This window comes from Prosopis cineraria, unplaced genomic scaffold, assembly GCF_029017545.1.
Source record: "Prosopis cineraria cultivar Desert tree isolate PC_DT_omini unplaced genomic scaffold, ASM2901754v1 PC12, whole genome shotgun sequence".
NCBI lineage: Eukaryota > Viridiplantae > Streptophyta > Magnoliopsida > Fabales > Fabaceae > Prosopis > Prosopis cineraria.
Window position 1 is genome coordinate 36,280,910 of NW_026555343.1, and position 22,884 is coordinate 36,303,793.

Below are 22,884 nucleotides of genomic sequence, written 5' to 3' on the forward strand. Positions count from 1 at the left end.
CATAAATAATTTTTTATTGTGTGTTAAAAAAAAAGAGAAGGTAGAAGGAACAAAAAAAGGGGGGGTGGAAGGTTATTGTTTCTAAGTCCCACATTGGTTAGATGAGGAAAGAGAAGAGGTGCCTTCATGTATAAAAAGGAGGGGGTGTGTGCATTAGTAAGCATGAGAGGCTAAGATGCAATTTAGAGAAAATTGCAACTTTTAGCCTAAAGGTTTGAATAATTAAATTCGAACCTATAGTTTTTTTTTTAATATAATTTTGGGACTCACAATCCTATTTTTATATTATTTTTCTCTCTTCCTCTCACGTTGCTCGGCGTTTTCTCGTAAGGGAAGATTATTTTCTTTTTCTTCAGGTATGTTTTAACTTTCCTGTTTAGATTAGTATTTAAAAATTTATTTAATTATAAAATTAATTTTATAGTTATTTTCTAAATAATATTAGCTTTCTAGTGATATGATTATTTTATAGGATAGAGTAAATATTCTGATTAGGATTTTTTTCTATAGGATAGTTAATCTGATGATATGATGGATTAAAAATATAGTTTAAAACTCTTAGGGATATAATAAATATTATAGAATACTTTCTTGAGGTTGAAACTCATGTTTAAGAATTTTTGAGTTAAAATCTAGATCTATATGGTTGAATTTAGGTGGAATCTGAGACGTAGGGATAAACCTATGATTATTAAATATTTATTTAAGTTTGAATAGGTATTTTTGAGGTTATAGAAAGGTAATTTGAGGCTTCAGGATAATTTTAAAAATTTAATTTATTTTTGGACGAATTTTTAGAATATAGAAAGATGAAATTGTGATACTAGAAGTGATTTGAGGATAAAAAAAAAGTTTATTAGGGTACGAGAATTTAAAAAAAAAGAATTTGAAAAGTTAAATGAGGCATAAATCTTAAATTAGTGTTAATATGAATTATAGATCTAAGACTTTCTAACTCTTAAAATTAGAGTTATTTATTTTAATGTAAAATTAATATATAGTATTATGAAATAACTATGTAGATTGTGTTGACAAAGATAGTGGTGAAAGAGGAGTTGTGAAGGGGAACTTGTTATTCAAGACACAAGGTAACCATTATTAATGTGTTGTGATGGGTGTGTTTGTGAATGGTTATGTGTTGTTTTGTTGTTTGGAAAAATTATGAATTATTGAAAATAAATACTGTTATATACTTTCGTGAAATCATTGCCAAGTGGGTTAAAAATTTATTTTTGTTTATCATGATGAGATATTATTGTTCGGATATATTTCTGTTTGGATATTTGAATGATGCATGACTTGTCAGGGTATTTTAATGTATGGTGTTAATGGGAATTTCTGTTCCGTTAATTATTACCACGTGGTAAGCCCTCATTGGACCCAATGAGTGGCGTGTCGCTTGGTCCAACTCACCTTTAGCCGGGTGATTTGGCGTCCGAGCATGGCGAAAGGAGGATATAAGGTGTAATCATGCAAATTAAATACTTGTTCGGTTTGTTTGAAAGTATTGTTCGGTTAAATGTTTTGTGTGCCCACTTAGCAATCGCATGATTAGTTACATCCGCATGCATCATTACATATTAATTTTTGGTTACTGGGACTTTTAAGTCTCATTCCCCGTGGTTAATATTTTTACAGGAGCGAGTCCGGCCGAGAAAGCACCAGAGGTGTAACTATGGTGTATGAAACACCATCTTTTACGTTGCCTCTTATTTTAGATTATACAATGTATCTTGTGCCAACTTAGGACATATCTTCTTTGTGAAGCATGTAAACTCTAATCCTTTTTATTAAAAGTATTTATTTGACCAAGAGGATTATGTTGTCTTGAATGTATCATGGTAAGAAAATTTTCTACCATGATAATGGTTTTAATAATTTGCGAAAAATCAGTTTGTAAATTTGAGGGTGTTACAGCTTTAGCCTTTAGTGATTTGTTTCCTTGGTGCTGCTTATATTGTTTATAGTGTGGTGAACAAATTATATATATATATATATATATATATATATATGTATACACGTGCTTATCTTTTGAGAGAATAAAATTAGATTCCATGCAATTTATAAATATATAAACCATATAACTTATGAATTTTTTTAGCTCTCTACACACATTTCATTGGACTCTGTAACTTTTATCTTTGATCTTTAACATTTTCTTACACATTTCAACATGATCTAAATGTTAAAAAAAAGTAAAATTTTATAAAATCTTTTAAATCATTTATCTTCACTATGCATATTCTGTTAGACTTATATATAATTAAGGATATTTACGATATTTTCTTTTAATATAATTCTACTTTTGGTACATAAAAAGATAACCGGCCTAATTTTTTTTCGTGGCCACCAATATCCTTAATTAGGTAAGTCGCGCATTTATCAGGAAGCATTTGTGCATGGTACTCCCTATATTATATATATTTTCCTTTTACTGAATAATTAAGAGAATAAAGGGCATTTTATTCCAAATAAAAAATATTATGAAGATTATATTATTAAGGTTCACATGTAAGTTAAAAAAAAATAAAAAATGCAAAAGAAAGCCAACAACTTCTCTGTGCACGCGTGCTTGTGCGTTTGAGATTAGTTTTAGACTTTTAGTGATCAACAAGGCGAGATTAATCTTTGTTCTTATCATCATATTCATATGTATTCTTCTATATCATTGATCGTTTCCTGTGTTTGAGATTGATTTTTGTTCTTATCATCATGGGTGTGTTTCTGAGATTAATTTTTGTTCTTATTCATCATCATCATAATTAAGTCTCCTTTTATCGTTGTAGCGGTTCCTTCTCATTTGCTGATAGATAAGTTGTGGTGGGGTAAGATATTATTGTTAGCCTTGACTACAATAATCTCCCTAATTAATGAGTATAGTACATCATTTGATTTGTTTAATGGTTGTATGATATCCTTCCAATTAATATTTGTCTAAAGATGAATACAAAATGCTAAATTTAGAGAAGAAGAGTTAACTTTTACGTTAAAATGTGATTTTCAAGCTAAAGTAGCTCATAACATTGGTGACAAGAAGACGATACGCAAGCTTTTTACATAAACAAATTTTAATATTGGCAACAAAGATTGATCTACTTGAGAAAAAAAGCCATTCATATCCTATAAGAGTGTGTGTATATGTAATTGAATTCATTTATTAACATGAAAACCTGATTGAGTAATATGTATATCTTTGTTAGTGCTCTAAGAGTAGTTAGGCTTATATGCTCTGATTTTATTAAGCTATATGAGTAACTATGATTATGCATGTGCTTGTTTGTGATTCCATTTGGTTGGCTCAAACTGTAATTTGTATAATGAAAAGGTAGTTAAAAATAAAATAAATATGTTAGGATAAATTTAATTGGTACAGGTAGAAATAAAAAATGGATAGGTCGGGCCCATTTGGGCTCTACTCTTATGAGCCTGAACCCATAAGAGTAAAGCTCTTAAGCTTAGTTTTTCAAAAACTATCTAATTTTTGAAGTCTGACTCTTATTTAAAGGGTTTAGGATTAGGCCATAAGTCCTTTATTATTATTATTATTATTATTATTAAAATTAAAAATTTTAATTATAACATCATATATTTTTAAAATAAAAATTATAATATTGAAAAATTAAAAATAAATAATAAAAAAAATCAAATCCTAAAGTATAAATGTATATTTTAAAGTTTAAATTTAATTTAAAAATAAAAACATTTTATTTTTTGAGTTAAAATAAAAAAGGGTTTAAAAGGGCCGTTTGACTATGTTTTTTTAAGACTTATCAAGGTTGGGTTTCAAAGCTCGAATATTATAAAAATGAGTCTAAAGGGGTGGCCTATTAAGCCTGATCTTTATTCCCGACTTTAAATATGAGCTTTTTTTTTCTCAACTATAATTAGGCCAAAAGTTAAGTTTTGAAGCTTCTACATTAGTTAAGTTGGGATCTAACCATTGATTGTATTTAATGCACTTTAGAAATTATTGAACAACCCATTTATCCTTCTATTTCCATTTGAAATTTGACATTTTTATTATCTGTAATATATATTTTTATTCTTTAAATAGATCTAGTTAATTTTTAAGTATTTAAAAATAATTTTTTTACAATAATATATTAACTATTTTTTATTTTTATAATTATAATTATAATTTTTTTCTTGAATATATCAAATTTCATATTTATAATATATATTGTGTGTGACATAAAATTTAGCAAGAATTATATACAGGTCTCACACAAAAAAAATTAATTATTATAAGATTAATTAACAATTGAAGTAAGACCATAGTTTACTTGTTGATGGATCTTATAATAAGTAATTTTTTTGTGTTGGATTTTGACATAATTCTTTCTAAAATTTACATCCTTTTCAATTGTTATACATCTAAACTTGTTTTTTAATTATATTATCCAAACAATTTTTAATTTATTAAATTTATTTTTATAAGAAAATATTCAAATATAAATCATATTATAATAATTGACTTCTAATTTAATTTCAGTTTGCAAACTGTAATTTGTGCAAATTTTATTTACGCAAACTTGATCCCTATATGATCTGTTGTAATGGGATGTAATGAAGATTATGGGATTACTTCACTATGCCAACCAAAGTTCATGAATTAGCAAAATGCATCAGATTCCTAATATATGGAATTTAACCAAAAGTGAAATAAGAGAATCTGGCCAACTAATGCTTTGCTTGAAGTTAAAACCTGAAAAGCATTATTGTTATTATTGTTGTTATTACTGCAATTCCAACCCCGCTTTGGTTCAACATGGCTTGAGTGGGGCCTTTTCAGCAGAAGACAAGGGAGAAATTTGGCTCTCTTGCAACCTTTCCATTGGTTCAGTAAGCTTAGCTTTCACAAGTGGTAGGTCGGGACGTAATCATGGCCCAGGAGGTGAATGACACGCATGGCAGCAAGACTGTTCATTTCTTTCTTCCCACTTGCTTCTGTCGTCCATTTTTGAATAATTGCTATCGGTGAAAAGTGAAAACTGATAACCCTCATAATTAGGACATTATAGTGAGGATTTTACTTGCTAAAATTACTTCATTCTTACCATTTTAATTGCGACTTACGTTTTCTCCTGAACATTGATTTTACTAGAGGGATTGCATTATTGGGTTATTTCTTGCTCCCGTTTTACTGTGGGGTTTACTCTTGAGAGAGACTCGTGGGTATTCTGTTTAAGGCGTCTGCATAAGTAAATTTGGATGGTTCTTGCTCATCGAAGCTGTGACTCTGGAACGCAAATGGGGTGGTTCTAGGAATTGAGCATTTTAAATATCTGGAGCTTTGTTGGAGGTGAATCCTTGTAGCATGTTGGATTGTGATTACAATGTCCTGTAAGCTACTTCCTCTTCATTTTTAGTAAAATTTAAGAGCTTTTAATTTGTCTTGTTGGCTTTGATGTTGGGGATGTTGGATGTGATCCTGACGATGTCTTTCCAAACACTGAATTATCCATCCCAGACATTTTGTTATGCTAATACACCTAGAAACAAGTACAACGCAAGGTCTTATCAAGTTCAAGCTATACCTCCATCATCAGTTATCCTGAGTGCAGATGAAAGTGGGAAATTTTCTGACAATAAGAAGGTTTATGGCTCAAATCTTACTTCCAGAAGGGTTGAATCCGCTACTCCTCTGATCAGCGAATCGAGTAGTGTGGGTATAATTGGAGGGGTATCTGTTGATGCTACCCTGAAATTTTTGAGAAAACTTGTGGAGTTGAGTTCATCAGAAGAAGATGGAATAAATTCCCTTCCTTTTGCAGTCTGTTCTGATCCTTTGTTAAATAAGGAGCTGATGTCCTATGAGAAGAGTCACTTTTACTCTGGCAGAAGCAAAGCCGAAAGTTTGAACTTGGATACTTCTTCAGTTGTGCATAATCTTAGGAATAAAAGGAGTTTTCTGGAGAAATCCGGGGCTTCTTGCATAGTGATGCCTTGTCACATATCACATTCCTGTTATCCAGAAGTATCTCAGGAATGTTCTGTCCCTTTTCTTCACATGGGAGAATGTGTTGCTAGTGAGCTCAAGGAAGCTAAATTAAAGCCACTTGAAGCTGGTAGTCCCCTGCGGATTGGATTGCTTGCAACCAATGCGACTCTAGCAGCTGGATTTTATCAGGAGAAACTTCAGAATCAAGTATTTATTCTCTGCATATTATATCTGTCAATATTATTTTAATAACTTGATGCTCAAAATCTGAGAATCATTTATATTATTTAACGGCATCACATGTTGAAATAGTTTTCTCTAACTTGTCCCCATGATAAAAGTCATTCTTTAAAACAGTCTGGCTGTTAGAACACTCTGATGCAGGGCCGCATATCTTCAGAAACTTACTTTAAAATTCCTATGCAGTCATCAAATTTTAACACACCGTATTGAGTCTCAAGATACTTGAAAATATGTATTAGATTACGGTCCAACAGAAGAAGCAATAGCTTGAGGAATTGCCTTAGGGGTCTGTTAAGCAAGGGGCGTTTGAAGCTATATCAAACAGGAAATGTCTATTTTCGTGTTTTACCAATTGTTTTGCATATAAAATTTCAATTTTCATGCCTTCTGTGCCTCGTCAGGATCTTATATTTGGTTATATTTTTATGTTCCAAGTAACCATTTTTCCGAGAGCTTTTAGTATCAACATGTTCGGTTATCCTTATGCCTGTTTCTTGTGTCTAATAAACTGAAGAATTTGAACCTTGAAAGACAAGATCTTTAACCTCTAGTTCTTGAAGGTCATGTGCATAGGTAGATTGGTATTGTTTTGATTCTGATGGCAGTTGAAGCACAAACAAATCTCTAAGTAGATAAGTTGAAATAATTTGATTGTTCCTTTTGTAATCCAAAGCATTATGATCCAATGAGACCTAGATAGTTTAATGGAACTTCCACTCAAGAACTTCTCTACACAGCCATAATAGAATTTGTCTACTTTTCTTGAACACTGTTTTGTTCTTTCTTCTGGGATTAGTTTCATTGGTTTACAATCTATGTGGTAAAGTACATTGCTATTCAACCACAGCTACATCTGTGTACCTTATAAATAGAGACATGCAGAAGATTACTAATAGTTTTGTTCATCTTATTTACTTGTATGTAGGGGTTTGAGGTTGTGCTGCCAGATAAAGCAACTATGGAACATACAGTGATACCTGCAATTGAAGCTTTGAAAAGAAAGGACATGGAAGGTGCATGCAATCTATTGAGAATTGCTCTTCAAGTTCTTCTGGTTAGGGCAGTGAGCTTAATTGTCCTTGCCTCTCATGACATGTGGGATCTCTTGCCCCAAGATGATCCTCTTCTTAAGAAATGTATCGATCCCATGGACGCCCTGGCTCGGTCAACTATCAAATGGGTAAAATCTTCTGCAGAAAAAGCATAGGAAAATGGGAAGTGCTCGACCGGTTCACGTATTTTCAGTCTTCTGTTATATTGATGATCGCCCGTTTCTTGTTAGAATGAACTTAAAAATCGTATTCTTTATGTATAGTAATATGTTAAACCTTCTTTAAACTTGGGGTGATTTGCAAGTAGACCCCCATGCCTTCAAAATAAAAAATCAAGTCCTCAAACGCTACATTAGATTCTCCCACACTGAAAATGTTAGCTTAACTTGTCAATAATCCTTACGACGAATTTAGTGGTTGAATATCTTATTGTAGTTTCAGATCTTCTAAGAAAATCTTGAAAGTTAAAACTGGCAGGAGGGTATGATATTCTGGGTGCTCAAATGCTCTGTTTTTTTAATTACGCTGCAATCCTGTTTGTTGTTAATTCAAGGACATGGGAAAAATTTTAAAGACTATAAAAGAAAACATAGTTTTAAATCTCTGACAGACTTAATGTTTTGTTATAGTGTTCTGTTTTTGCCAACAAGGGTTCTATCTGCAGAATTAAAGACCGGATATTTGCTCCAGAAGTTGCAGGGTGAATATGAGCGTCGAAGGATTCTAATTTCTTCCACAGTGCTATTATTATTTGGAAGGATATTGTTTTGAAAAGGTTACCATAACATCATAAAGAGTCATAAATTTGTCAGCGACTATGCAAAGAGGGAATCATATTCCTCAAATTTCTGTTCAGACTAAACGAAGTAAATCTCCTAAAAGCACAAGGAAGCAACATATTTTTAAATCCAATCAGCATAGATGCGACTGATCCTGTGTACTTCGTTTCTCCTTAAAGCAAATGATTTATTCAGCTTTTCAAGCAAAGTGCCCGTTGACACTACACCACTTGATTCATTTGTAGCAGCAGCAGTTGAAGTTAGCTCTACTCCGCATTCAGCAGTTGAGTGGCCATCAAGTTTCCCTAATTCTGCATTGAAAAGAGGAATCTGAGTTTCTTGAAGTAGATAATCTCTATGGCTCTGCTAACTAGGGTCCTCAACAGACAGGGGGGAAAAGATATATGTTAGCAACAGCATGCTGTGCAAATTAATTAAAATTGAATGAATATGGAGAGATTTTGAAGTAAAATTAGTTTACTATGAATCAATAACATCATGACTAGATGAGCAAGCATTTAAGAGATATTTCTGGTTTAAAAATGTATATGATATATGGATCAGGCCAATCTATAATTTTTTAAGAAACATCAAATACTTAAACAAAACAAAAAAAGAGAGTAAAGATTACCAGCCTCAAAATTCGTTATCAGTGAAGAAGTTTCTGTATTTCCTCCAGCCAAAAATATATATATATATATATATTTGTTTTCTTAGATAAAAATATATTTCCCTTTTTATCAAAGTTGCTGCTGACAAAACGGCAAATGTAATATTGACATTATTTGAATCTCCACTATTTTATAGAACCAGAAACTAAAGGCAGAATGAAGGTCCAAAACCAGTTCAATTTGTTGTAATATTGACATTATATGAAAATCCCTTGCATGTCCTCCACTCGAGAAGGTTAAATTATGTACCTGACTTTTTTTTTTCTATCTCTATGGACTGTCTAATTCCATGGTATATGAGCTGAACGACATGAAATCAGGTTCCACAAAAAATAAACTATAAACTTCAATGTTCTCCATAAGTTTTGCACACTTATGAAGTCGCAACTCTTAACGGAGAGAACCAATAGCAAGCATGCTCAAATTGGTGTTCTAATTTCCTTCTCTTTAGCAACCAATTAATGACAGAAAATCAAGGATCATGGTTTTCCATGCATATTTCATGGACCAAATTAAGGGATATCTAGAAACATTAAACAGAAAGGAAATGAAAATCGTCAATATTTTACCTGCTTGCCCATGAGCAAAGCGACACATACGTCCATGCGGGCAATTCCTCTTCATCTCCCACTTGATGCACAGCTTTGTTTTCAGCTGCACTCTCTTCGGATTCACTTCAGCATCAGAACTCTCATCAAAACCACTCTTACATTCTAATTGATCATTTTTTCTTTTACCATGTCCAGTAGGAATCACTTCTGCTGTTGTAGCGTCTCTAGAATTGACACTGCCAGGTCTTGTATGAAGGAAACGGCAGGCGTTTCCATAGGAGCATTGTTGCCCTTGATAGAACATTCTGCATAGTCTGGGTTCCTGAAATGTTCTATCGTCATTACCAATTTCTTGCCTTCGAAGCTCTCCAACGCAATGAGCAAAGGTACAATCGGACCCAAGCGTACAAATTCCTTGTCTAAACCTTCTGCAGAGTTGAGTCTTGAAATAGCGGGCCTTCGCCTCGTTCAGAACCTGTGCCCTCGAATTTGGGACTGTCGATGGATTCGCGGGCTTCTTGAACGATGGGTATTCGTATTCAAATTCAAACGAAGCAGGGGACTTCTGATTACCATCAAATTTACAAGCGGAAGAAGAAGCGCTACTCATGGCTGTGAAGTTGTTATTGCGTATCAATCTATTTGGTGGCGCAGAAATTGAGGAAGCTCTCGTACTCATATCCGAGAAAAACCCATTTGTCATCTGATGAAGATGATGCATTGATTCTTGGGGATGGGAAGAAACTAAGAAAATATTGGTTTGACGAATGAAATAAATGATATGAAGAGGGGAAGAGAAACCAAAACAAGAAGATGGAGGGTCACGCTAACAGTACCTAAGCAACGAAGAAGAGGAACGATTCTTCAATGTTCTGAAGAAGGTGACATCGTGGAACGCATGATTCAGAGAAGAAGCAGAATTGCCGAATCCCGTTATATATAACACTCGTGAGCGTCGGCATCAACAACGAGCCGCGAAATCGGTGGCAAAATTTCGATGAAAAGACGATAATAGCCTTAAAAGCTTGGACTGTTCGTCCTTCTTGCGACGACCTACGAAGGCCTTTTGTGTCCGAAATGAAAAGGTTGAGACAAGGACGCTGAAAATTAATTCCTCAATTAAAAAAAAAATCTGATTGTTGAAAAATTCTTGATGTATCTATACACCACGTCATCTTTAATCTATTTAATAAAAATTAACATTTAAATATTAATTTTTCCTGATATTGATAATAAAAAAAAGTAAAAAATTAAATATTCATCAGGATAAATTTGTAAGAGTAATAAATAATAAATTTAATGATATTTATTAAAGATAAATTTTATTCTTTAATTAATTATGCGGGGTAGAATTTAATAATAAATTTATTTTTTAACTTGATTTCAAAATTTTCCTCATATTAAATCGAAAGATGAGCACAGTTATGGGAGACCAGCATATTCATCTCCAAGACAATATACTTAAAATAGAATAAATTATTATTTATATTTTAATATACATATGCAAAATAAAATTTAAAATAAAATAAATTGTTATTTAAGTTTAATTTAAATAAATAAACAATTATAAGTAAACTAAAATAAATAATTTTTTAATCTTCCTTATTTTTATTTATTTTTTCTTTTAAAAATTAAAATATCTCATGCATCATATGGGCAATTAATCTAGTTGTGAATTATTATGCTACATTAATTTGGGAGATATTTATTTTGTGAATTTCAATAACTCTTCAAGGTTCAAAGGACCTAATTATTGTTTTCATAAATCATCATATCTTATCTTCCTCTCTCATCCATGAACCTAAGTTGTTATTAAGCATTTACATGTACAAAGACACAAAAATGATTCTTGGATTTAGGAAAATGTACTACATTATAATGTTAACGCGCACACACAATGTAATCTGTTAGTATTAAATAATTGGAAGCTTCTATATGAATGCAGACCTCAAAGTCTTACGGACACAATGACAGTTCCGTTTTACAGGTCATTATAATTTTATGTTTTATGCCTTGTTAGTATTTAATTTTAAATTTTTTACCTCTAACATAATTTAATAAATATTAAAAATAATATTTTTTAAAGAAAATAATTAACACTACCTAATTTGTGGCATGTTAATTCTGTAACTAAATAAGTTGACTTTATTTAATCCAACTAAAGTATGCAAAAGAAATAAGGAAAGTCGCTTCAAAATCCCCACAATATATTTAAATATCACAAGGTTCATTCACAAATTAGTTAAAAAAAAGTAAAATAGTTGTCATTTTTCTTAAAAAAGTAATTGTCATTTCTCTTTGTTGAGTTGTCAATAAATCTGATGATATTTAAATGTGTTGTGTGTGAGAGACTTGCGTATTATTATCCTAAAAAATATCAACCAAGCCGGTATTATTGGTAGTTTAAATAAACTATCCCACCTATTCCAACCCATTTTAATTGCTCTTACTAAGGTCACCAATTACATTCCTACAAATTATGGTGTGTTATGGCTACAAACATTAAATTAGCAGTACTAGGCAATGAAACATCCATGTGAATTAGTCCTATTTAATTTATTGTAATCATAAAGATTGGCCAAACACTACTCCCTCATTTTAACGTTATAAAGTATTTTTTTATAAATATCATATGTAAAAATACAATATATTTTGAATTTTTCAATGTATAATTAATAAATTTTTTTCAAAAATATTCTTTAATTAGAAAGTGTATTTAATAAAATTTTCTAATTGAGATACCCTATTAAATAAAAATAAAGATAAAATAAATATATAATTTTAAAGACAATTAACTAATACATTGAACAGTATGATTTAATTAAAATATTTATATATAATACTGAATATGAGAGTAATTTATACTCCTAATTCTTAATATTAGCAACACTCTAGGAGTACTTTTATTGCCCTAAATACAAGACATTATAGAAAAGGCTTGTACTATCTTTTTTTCCATTCAAGCCCTCTCTCTATCTTCAATTAAGAGGTGACGACTTGATTTTTGAATTTAATACAATTAACAAGGACAACGGTGAAAAATATTTGATTTTTTTAATTTAATAATTTGACCAACTTTTTAGTCAATTTTTAAATATGTGTAAAGTAATTAAAAATGAACTACATTAAGGTCCAGAGTAGCATGTAACAAGATATCATCAATCTTCATCACCCTAATTGAAAGAATTGGCATTGACATGAAATTAAAAATTTTGACAAATAAATAGATAAAATTACTAATGCATTCTCATACTGTTGACAGCCAAATGCAATAGATATATTACTCAAAGAAATCGAACTAGTTCTCTGGTTATGTGTTTCTCCCTTCTCCAACAGACAAAGAATAACGGAAAAGAATTTGCTAACAGCTATCACAGTAACAGACAACAAAGGATGAAACAGCATATTGGATCATTTTGTTCTTCTGTATACCCAAACCCCAATTTATTACGTGATTCAAATAGCATTACAAAAAAACCACCATGAGGTCTACTGAAGCTTTATTCCAGGAAATGACGGCAAGACTGCTATGAGTGCATCACCATATCCAACAGGCTCTGTGAAGGAGACAAGACCAGCAAATTATGAAGATATGTGACACGACATCAACACACTATTAGTTTAACATATTCCCAAGTTAAGTTTGAGTTGACTAAACTAACCTCCATCCTCTCTGAGAATCTTGACAATCTCCCCCGATACATCAGACTGGAAACAGACATGAACAAATTATCAAATATTGCAAGGGTTATTATACTTGTCATGATCAACACAAGAGTATGAAAACATTTCAAGTCTATGACCCAAACCTCGATTGGCAGTTCACCACCAAGCTGTTCTACGTAACATATCGCTTGGCCCTCCTTAACTATTTGCTTCTGTCAATTCCAGGTATGAATGGTTGTTAATCATAAATTCATAATCTAGCATGTCAATCTTGTTAACTTCAAGAAATTAATAGATGACATATGGGTGCGTATGTGCACGTGAAATATAAAAGCTGATAACCAGTCTTTCAGTGATTGGTGCAATTTCCTGAAGATGGAAAACTTTCGCTATAAAATTTAGTTTCTGATTCGAGAGAGAGGAAAATCAAATATAGATAAAATTCACAAAGGAAAGAATTATTCACATCTACACAAGCTCCCTGCATGTAAATAAGTAACATTATCCTTGACCATCTAACAAAACTAAATGGAATAAGAGAGAGCGAGAAGAGAACAAGAAAGGAATGACATTACCTCTTTACATGATGGTGGAGCACGCTTTCCTTTATCGTTCGAGATGTCCTAAAGAAACCCACCTGCTAAATGGTTTGAGTTTATGTTGTAACTTATAAGGAATATAAATAATATAAAAGATATGTTCTTACCCTCGGGGATGTAATTATCACCAAGCCTTCGTCTGCAGCTTTATCCAGAAATCCCTTACCCTCCGAAGAAGCTTCTGGCTTAGAGATAGCCAAAGATGATGCGGAAACTGATCCATTCAAATCAGATGATTCTGTGACAGTGTTTGCACTAACAGCAGGGGGTGCTGGAGGAGGTACTGCTATACTTTTCTCGGTAAAACCCCGCACCACATGCAGGTGAAATCCAGCAAGCTGATTTGATAACACCAGGGAATTAGGCAGTTGGGGGTGAAGAAAGGAAAACTCAATAAGAAAAAAAAGAGCTTTAGAAAATAATATCCTAATATCCGATGACAGAGAGAAATGAATAACATTAGCTTTTGAAGATACTGAAACTCTGTTCAACTTCATTTTTCTTACCTTCAATTCTAGTTCCTGAACTGACTTTTTGTGTCACACAATTCATTGAGCAAAAATTGCACCTGCCAAGATGTTGATGTAAAATATAACATTTTAGAGTGAGAAAGTACACAGGCATGTCACAGGACATGTTCGCCATGAATCTTGATTGCTCCATGTTCAGCAATAGGATATTTGAAGACAAAATAAATGAAATGCTTATATCTCACAATGTAGAAAATCGACTCAAGCCTCTCTTGCAAGACTATACAAAAAGGTTTTTCAGCATGCTAAAATTTCCGAACCAAGGACTACAAAATATTTTACATCAAAGATAAATGCATAAGCCTGATCAGCTTAAATCACATGGAGTTGAAAATATAACGGGTAGGCATATTTGCTTGAAACCACATTCATCTCTGACGCTTTGCTAGCATGGCCTGAAAGAGCTCAAGGTACAGAACTGAATACATAGTGTAAGATTTCAAGCAAGATGATGACCAGCTTTAGATCACCACATAAACTGGGTTAAGATGTATATACGATAGACTTTATATGAACACACAATGACGATTACTAGAGCTGTATAATTTAATTACTGAGAGACTAGATCAAGCAAGTAGGCACAAATATATACTGAAGAAGCCTATATATTGAGTTCAAACAATGTTTGAAACTCACAAGTGTAGTTGGTACTAGGTAGTCCAAATGACCATCTTAACAAAGCTAATGAGTGATATTTAGAAAAAATCATATTACAGTCAGCACCAAATCCCCGCATAGAAGAAAGATAACAGTAGGGCACATATTAATGCAACATCTTTATCCAAAATAGTAGTGACACAAGCATAATCAGCAATATACAGATTGCATAATAATTATGTCATTATAAAGTAGGTTGTCTTGTATAATTTGGCATGTAAGAGTAATGAAGATGATTAAAAAACTATGTACTAACCTCATTTATATTGGGAATAAGTTCACTTGTTGGACCTGAAGACTTAACCTCTTCAGAGCCATCTTCTGAACTTGCAGCAGCTGTTAAATAACCAATAAAGGGTTGTGATGGAAGCTAGAATATTGTATTACTTTCAAGTTAATGGACTTCACAATATCCAGTGCTTGAATTGCTTTGTAAGATTTGACTATTTTAAATAGCTTCACTTAAACATTCCCTTGAGACTATGAATCAGAATATGTCTACTACTTTAAAAATGAGTTGTGAAAATCATCCAACATAGCAAAAAGCAGTTTCCAATCTTCACCATCTTTCTGTCAAACTAGGAGAAGCATTTGAGAATTTAGGTTTCTAGAACTTGTTCTAAGCGTAGTTTTTCCTGGTACTGTGTGACAACGTCAGTTTCCAATTGTATCATGAAAAATTGAGATGAACTTCATAAATAGTGGTTCTTACAGATTATATATTAAAGTTTAGATCAATATTTCAATCTTAAGCTCATCATTGAACTAACTTACAACTTTTTTTTTGCACCAAACAATTCAAATTAAAAGAAAGATTTTTCACTCTTAAAAATGTAATTCTTAAATAAAATTTGAGATTATGCACTTTGAACAATTTTCGGCATAAAGATAGTATTTTGAGATTATCCTATTCCATGCGCAGGCTAGTTTGCTTGTTGCTTTGCTCTTTTACGTTTTTAGTTTTTGTCTTTCTGGTTGCCAGAAAACAAAAGAGATGAATTAAGGTATTTAACATTTGCCCAATGTTAAGCATGTACTATTCAGTGTAAAATATTTCTATCCAAAGGGATGTGATTTATTGTTATGCTTCCACATATATTATCTTTGAAACTTTTTAATGCTAAATGACTGACTTCATTTCACTATTATATGTATAATATAACTCAATTCATTGTATAACTTAATTTAAGGCGCTTTCTTATACCAAGCCAACATATGTAACTAATTTTATACTCTGTTTAAACTATCACACGAACATACCATAATACGAGATGCGGACCCAAATTTAACTGTATGTTATAGATTCTTCCAAAAACAGAAAAGTTTAACGGACGATCACTTCCCAACCTCTAACTAAAATAGAAATAAACCAAATCAACTAATGATATTAGAAAATTTCATACTGGCTAGAGAAATTTATATAATCGTGAAGGAAAACTACTGTTAAACAAAGAAGCATACTTACACTGGCTTGTTAATGATGGACCTCTGCATGCAGTTAAAAATTTAACTGATCGTTCTGATGAGATCAAGTGGGTGTTTTGTAGTGACTTTCTGCCGGTCCAACTTCTTATAGCATACTGTTGTGATATTCCGACTCTTTTACTACCTGTACCTAAGTTGAACAATTTAATATTTGACGTTCCTAAGCTACCTGCAATACAATTCAAGAAACATAAATCTCCCACCATGGGCATGGTCAATACCTAGATATTATCACAACAAAATTATTTTCAAAGGAAGAGTAGTATTTGGCCGATATATAGTTTAACTAATGGATAGAATTCAGAGGACTCATTGATCTTCAGTATACAAAGTGAGGACTGAAATTGTTTTGTAACGTTAAATATAAAAATCAAAGAAGAAAAGGAATAAACAAAGTGAGTGCACTAGAAATGATCTTGGGGCTGAAAAATTCAATTTCAGCACTCATCAGTTTATCATAGTTAGCTTCAAAATTTTGAAGGTGGACATATATTCTTTGCAACCATTTATCACAACGCAATTACAGCCATGCTAGTTTCTCCTTCTGCTTGCTGTCTATTTTCTAGGTTTATAATAGCAAGGCCATCTGCCAGTCACTCCAACACTATGTCAAGTAGAACAAAAACTAAAGCACAACAGGAATATGTGCTACATCTAGTAAAAGGATAAAGTGGTTATAATGCAGCATCAGTAGTGGCTTTAATAGATGAGGGCAAAGATTAAGCCAGTGAATTACTGCTGAGAAGCCTCAAACATCAATGGAAAGAGAAATGCAGAAACCTTACATTGTTCATTTAAACTGTAACACAAATCATAGAAAACAATGTCCTTTTCTCTTCTAAGGATGCTACCTACTAACAAAACAACAGTTTAGTTTCAATACGAAGTAAGTCCTGTATTCTTTCAGCCACACCATTAGTTAAACAATGGACATTATCCTAACTAACTTATCGAGAAAGACATACAAATTAAGCTTGAATAACAGAACAATATCTACTGGACCAATTACTCGTTAAGCTGTCAAAGGTTTAATTGAAAAACATGATGGAAATACATCAAAATTGATGCCTCTGATATTGATGGGCAACAATAGTATACCTGTGATTCGTATTGCCTGCTGTGTATTTGACAACAGTCTGATTCTTTTATAATTAAAACGTAAGGATGGTACATTAGACCCTGATGTTACTTGACCAAGATTTTTTTTTTTTTTTAAATCTGCAGTTAAGGCCTTGACATGATAGAGGAAGGCCAAAAAGAACATTTATAGAAGTTATTGATTGAGACATTTTAGTTAACAACATTTCTAAAAATTTGATAAATGATAGAAATAGAATATAATGGCATTGTACAATTCACGCAGCCAACCCCACCTAATGGGATAAGATTTGTTGTTGTTGTAAGGCCTTGACCTGAAAACCTACTTTCTTTCTACTCAAGCTTCATTAATTGCTAGGCGGCTCTTCAATTTTGCATCATATTTTCTTGGTGGATAAAAGAGTAGAGGCAAGTACACAAGAAATTGTCAAATTCACATCCTATTAATATCAAATCCGAACACATCATACTACCACACTTTTTCTGTAAATGTTTTTAGTACCGAGTCTCAGACAACCCTATATTACATTGCATGGTCACTATCTTCATACTCAGAGACTGTAAAATCCAACAATTGATGCTTTTTAATAAAATAATTTAGGTTAACCCAATTCACTTAGTAAGCTCCTCTTCTATATACAAGTAGAAATTCTTCCACCCTTCATTATAGCTGAAGGTGGTTGTTTCCTGAAGACTTCCATATCTCTAAAAGAGGGCAACTTACACTTCTGCCTCTAATTGTTCACGATATTAAAGCAGAAATGCAGTGAAAGCATAAAGCTTGGGTTCAACAAATCCAGAAGAGAATAGAATATTAGCATAAAGATTGAGTTCCACATTCCCATAAAAACCAGGATGATGTCCCAACCCCTTACTCACAGAAATTGAGAAAAAAAGTAGAGGAAAGGCAGAAAGAAGGGAGGAAGGATTAATTTCTGACCCGAGTTAGCAATTGCAAACTTTTAATCGAAATAATGGAATCACTTTGTCGTCACCAATAAGAGAAGAATGAAAAAGGAAAGCAAGAAAAAAAGACTCACATGAAGCCATTGAAATTCGACCGGCAGAGCAAGGGGATAAAGAATCGTGCTAAGAGTAAGCGATTCTGAGTCTCAGAAGCAGGTGAAGAAGGTTCGAGAAGAGAATTTGAAGACTCAACCAAAAGCTCACGATAGGGGAAGCGCCTGCCACTGCCAATTCCGGTAGCCAAGAGAAGAAAGAAGAAGAAGCAAGCACGGCCGTTAAAACCACAACCGCTCAACCAATATTGCTACCTTGAAAATTGAAATTTTAATGAACGCACGAAAGGGTATACAGTATGCATTTCATTTCACAGCTGGACTCGATTTGGATCAATTGGTCCCATCCCATCGTCTTCAAAATTAGTTCTTTTTGTGTTTTTATATAGGAAAAGTTTAATGTAAGTTCTTAATGAATTCTTCAATTAACCTAATATTTCACTAAATATATTTAACTACATTGTTTTTCATTTTTCAAATGTTAATATTATTTCAACTGCAATATAAGCGTTGTTATCAAATTAAGAAACTAAAATAAAAATATTGAGAGAAAAAGTAGAGTGAAGAGAATGAAAAAATTTCTTATATATTATTATATCTTTTAATACACATAACATGCCTTATTTATATATATGATCTTACATATTAAATGTTACACAAATAATAAAAGCATGAGATTTTCATAAGAGAAGATGAAGATAAAGATGAAGAAGTGAGAAAGATAGACATCTATTATCTTTTTAATATTTATAACACTTCCTCTTAGATATTCATTATATAAAAATGTGTCTTATTAAAAACTTCAATTAGGAAAAACCCTATGAAAAAACCTAGTAGAAGAAAATAATGCATTATTTATGTATATGTTATTTAATGCTACCTCATTAAAAACGTTACTAGAAAACTTAATGGTAAAAAACCTTAGACAAGGAAAAAAAAATACAATGCATATTAACTCCCTTTCTTGACAGTATCAATTGATATATCTAAGTTTACGAAGTACAATATTATGAACAAGCTTGATTTTAGCAAGAAGTGATTTGGGGCACATATCAGGTAGATTTTCTTTAGAACAAATTTGTTGGGTATTAATTTCACCATTCTTTTGAAGATCATGAGTGAAAAAAATTTAGTGAAATATGTTTCATTTTATCTCATTTAATATACCCTTCTTTCAATTAGATGATACAACTAATGTTATCTCTGTATATGATCATTGGTAATGACTGTATATTTTTATATATTTTTAGAAGTTTTATTGGTCAATTGGAGAGTCATCTACTCATTTTTGTTTGTTTGTATTGTGTTTAGTGTTTATTTTAGTGTAAATTAGCTTGTCTTGTAAATATTATATTTTGTTTTATTTTACAATACTTTCTTTTGTTAATTTGAGTCATTTTAATTTTAGGAACCTTTGTAAAAGCTTGAAAGATGTGAAGGAAGGAAAATATAATAATTTTTATAAAGAAATTAAATTTTAATGATCAACTGCTATAGTAGCTATTATAGTAGGTCAGTCTTATAAAGCAAATAAGGCAAATTATAGCAGGTTAATGTTATAAGGCAAATTTTGAAATAGAAACAAAACCCACTACAATGGGCTACAAAGGATTTCGCACTAGAACTCATAATTTTAGTTTTTTTGTTTGATAAAAGAGTGAAATTAGAGTTTTTCGATAGAGATTTCATTTTTTTATGTTCTCTTAAGGTCCAGGGGCAATTGTGGAGAGCTTGGGACTATTTTGGAATAAAATAACTCATCACCATCTACATTTTCATTGAGTTTTTCTTCACTTTTCTCTTTCTTTCTCTTATGTATATGATTTTGTCCCATTACTTTGCTATTTTAAGACTGTACTTGGCTATATGTGGTTGAATCTTGATGCTCTAGAGTCTTATGAACTCATTTGCTTTAGTTGTACGTTGATTTACTAATTACTTTATGATTAATGAATGTTTTATGTTTTAATTTCAGTTTATATTTGTGTTGCTTGATGATTCACCACCATTAAGTGATAATTTAGAGGAATAGAATGAACTTGTGAAAGGAATTTCTTTTTAAACCATTGAAATTGAATGCTTAAGATTAACTATAGTCGATTTGCCTTTAGGACATAAATGTACCTAAAGGACCTAAGTGGTTAGAAAGGATTTGAACTTAATACTCTTAATTATATTTTGATAAGGAATTGTTGGGTTAGAATTAAGAAAGATTTTGGGTAATCAAAAGATATTCAAGACTAATTCTAGTGTCTTAACCCTTAAAACCAAAATTAAAATCAATTTAATTGGTAAATTGTATGCAATGGAGCAAATAAAGGATTAGAATTCTATAGTGCTTTCCTTATCATTTCTTGACTTTAGAACGCTTCAAATTCTTAGTTGCCTACTTTACATTTTTTTATTTTTAATTTGAATCATTTACCACTATAATTTTCTTGCTTAATGTGAATGAGATTGAGAATTTAATACCTATTTGCCAATTTATTTAATTCTCTATGAGATTGACCTTGATTTGCCATTAGCTACAATTGTGATTAGTACACTTGCAGTGTCTATTGGTGTTTATGTGCATCAGTCGAGAGGTTTGAAGATAGACCACAAGTAGTTCATATGTGATGGATTAATGATTTTAACCATGCATATTCTCGACTTGCTTCATGTACATTTAGAATTTTTGCATGATTAGATGATGTGGCTGATATTGTTTGTTTTATAGATCGCTATGAAATGGTTGTACCACCACATGTGAACAAATAGCCTATCTATAATCTACCAACATGAGGATTAGACAAAAATAATCCAACATCTGCATAACCAATAAGGTCAGCTTTAAGTGTTTTGAAATAAAATAATCTCATATCTATAATACCCTTAAGATAATGAAAATGCGCTTAACTCCATTATGATGCCTGCATGTTGGTGAAGAACTATATCTCTCTAATAAGTTAATGGCAAATGAAATATTAGGCCGCGTGTAACTAGCAAGACATATTAATGTTCTGATTGCATTAAGATATGGTACTTCTAGACTAAGTAATCTTTCATTTCAAGGTCTAAAAGGATATTTATATACCTTCAATGATCTTACAACCATTAGAGTAGATAATGGATGTGATTTATGTATATAAAATCATTTCAAGACCTTTCTTGTATAAGTTTCTTAATATAGAAAAATTTCATTATTCACATATTTGACTTGTAATCTAAGGTAAAATTTTGTTCTTTCCAAATCTTTCATTTTAAATTATTTCTTTAAGGAATTTATAATTTTTGAAAGCTCTTCAGGCATTCCAATAATATTTTTTCCATCAACATAAACAACAATTATAACAAACTCTTTTTAGATCATTTTATAAAAATACAAGGGTAAATTAGATCATTTTTATATCCTTCTTTCAATAGATATTCACTAAGATGATTATACCACATATGCATTGATTGTTTCAATCCATTTAAAGAATTATTTAACTTGATAGAATAATTTTCTTGAGAACTTGAATAGTTTGCTTCTAGCAATTTGAATCCTTCAGGGATTTTTATGTAAATGTCACTATCGAGTGAGCTATACAAAAGAGGCTGTAACAACATCCATTATACACAAATTGAGTCCTTTACTTTTTGTTGGACTAATTAATATAAAAAAGTAATTGCATCCACCATTGGTGAGTATGTTGTAACAAAATCAATTCCAAGATTTTGTGTAAATCCTTAAGTCATAAGCCATGCCTTATACCTTATAATTTCAACATTTTCTTTTTTTTCCATACAAAAACCCATTTATATCCAGCCAGTTTGACATCTGAAGGATGGACTATAGGTCTAAAGACTTTTAGCTTTTCAAGTGACTTTAATTTTGCCTCAATTGCGTCTTTCTATTTTAACTAATCCTTTCTTTGTTTACATTCTTTAGTGCACTTTGGTTCATGATCCTCATTATCATTTATTACATCAAGCTACATTATATGCAAAAATATCATCAACGTTGACTTCATTTTGGTTTCATTGTATTCCATTCATAGCATAATTTATTGAGATCTCATTATTTTTGCATATTTCAGATACATAAGTTTCTTTTGGAATTGAAATATTGGTAGTATCAAGTGACTTTTCATAAGTTACTATTTTTTCTTGATTATTCTAGATCTAATCATCTGTGCTTCTAGCTCCCCCTTTTTTTTATAAAGATTTTTACCTTTGAAATCAATAGGCCCACCACATTTTATGTTTGCTTTAAAATCATTTGCAATAACAGGTTATCCATTAAGGACATTTATCTCCTTTTTTGGGCGTTGTTTGCCTAATTTTACATAATAAACTATAAACATTTTTTTGGGAGAAATGTTATAACAATACCCAAACTAACAAAGGTTGGTTTGGTTGGTAAGGATTTGGTCTATAACATGCAAGGTTATGAGATCACATTCCACTACTAATGTGATGACATTGTTAGTGAGTAATTTATAAGTATATTTGTAAATATTTTTTGAGTCTAAAGGCATGTCTTAACTCTAATAAGCTTCTTGGACCCAACTCACCTAAACATTTCAAGACAAAAAAATGTTATAATAATAATAATATAAAAAAGTAATA

General features: G+C 31.5%; 3 protein-coding genes and 1 long non-coding RNA gene across 5 annotated transcripts; 2 read left to right on the forward strand and 2 right to left on the reverse strand.

The window, feature by feature from the left end:
* Window positions 1-192: 192 nt before the first annotated feature.
* LOC129288652 (uncharacterized) lies at window positions 193-1,808 on the forward strand. Its single transcript, XR_008588042.1, has 3 exons — window positions 193-356; window positions 1,023-1,088; window positions 1,639-1,808. It is a non-coding gene; the product is annotated as an uncharacterized LOC129288652 (long non-coding RNA).
* Window positions 1,809-5,073: 3,265 nt separating this feature from the next.
* On the forward strand, window positions 5,074-7,586 carry LOC129288650 (uncharacterized). The gene is made up of 2 exons (XM_054925330.1): window positions 5,074-6,148; window positions 7,110-7,586. The coding sequence occupies exons 1-2, from the start codon at window positions 5,408-5,410 to the stop codon at window positions 7,389-7,391; spliced, it is 1,023 nt and encodes a 340-aa protein (XP_054781305.1). The 5' UTR covers window positions 5,074-5,407; the 3' UTR covers window positions 7,392-7,586.
* A 454-nt stretch (window positions 7,587-8,040) lies between these two features.
* LOC129288651 (zinc finger CCCH domain-containing protein 39-like) lies at window positions 8,041-10,155 on the reverse strand. Of its 2 annotated transcripts, none has more exons than XM_054925332.1 (2): window positions 9,256-10,155; window positions 8,041-8,385 (listed from the first exon to the last, which is right to left on the reverse strand). In XM_054925332.1, exons 1-2 carry the CDS (start codon window positions 9,956-9,958, stop codon window positions 8,321-8,323), a joined length of 768 nt encoding a protein of 255 aa, XP_054781307.1. In that variant the 5' UTR covers window positions 9,959-10,155; the 3' UTR covers window positions 8,041-8,320. The 2 variants fall into 2 exon arrangements, with proteins under 2 accessions (XP_054781307.1, XP_054781306.1); XM_054925331.1 differs by having other exon boundaries at window positions 8,041-8,326; window positions 9,256-10,154.
* A 2,337-nt stretch (window positions 10,156-12,492) lies between these two features.
* LOC129287917 (uncharacterized) lies at window positions 12,493-18,614 on the reverse strand. Its single transcript, XM_054924199.1, is given in 11 exon segments — window positions 12,493-12,794; window positions 12,900-12,945; window positions 13,047-13,115; window positions 13,479-13,513; window positions 13,516-13,540; window positions 13,610-13,840; window positions 14,009-14,035; window positions 14,038-14,070; window positions 14,946-15,025; window positions 16,155-16,343; window positions 18,313-18,614. Coding segments are annotated over 11 exon segments (813 nt in total). The 5' UTR covers window positions 18,323-18,614; the 3' UTR covers window positions 12,493-12,726.
* Between the last annotated feature and the right edge of the window lie 4,270 nt (window positions 18,615-22,884).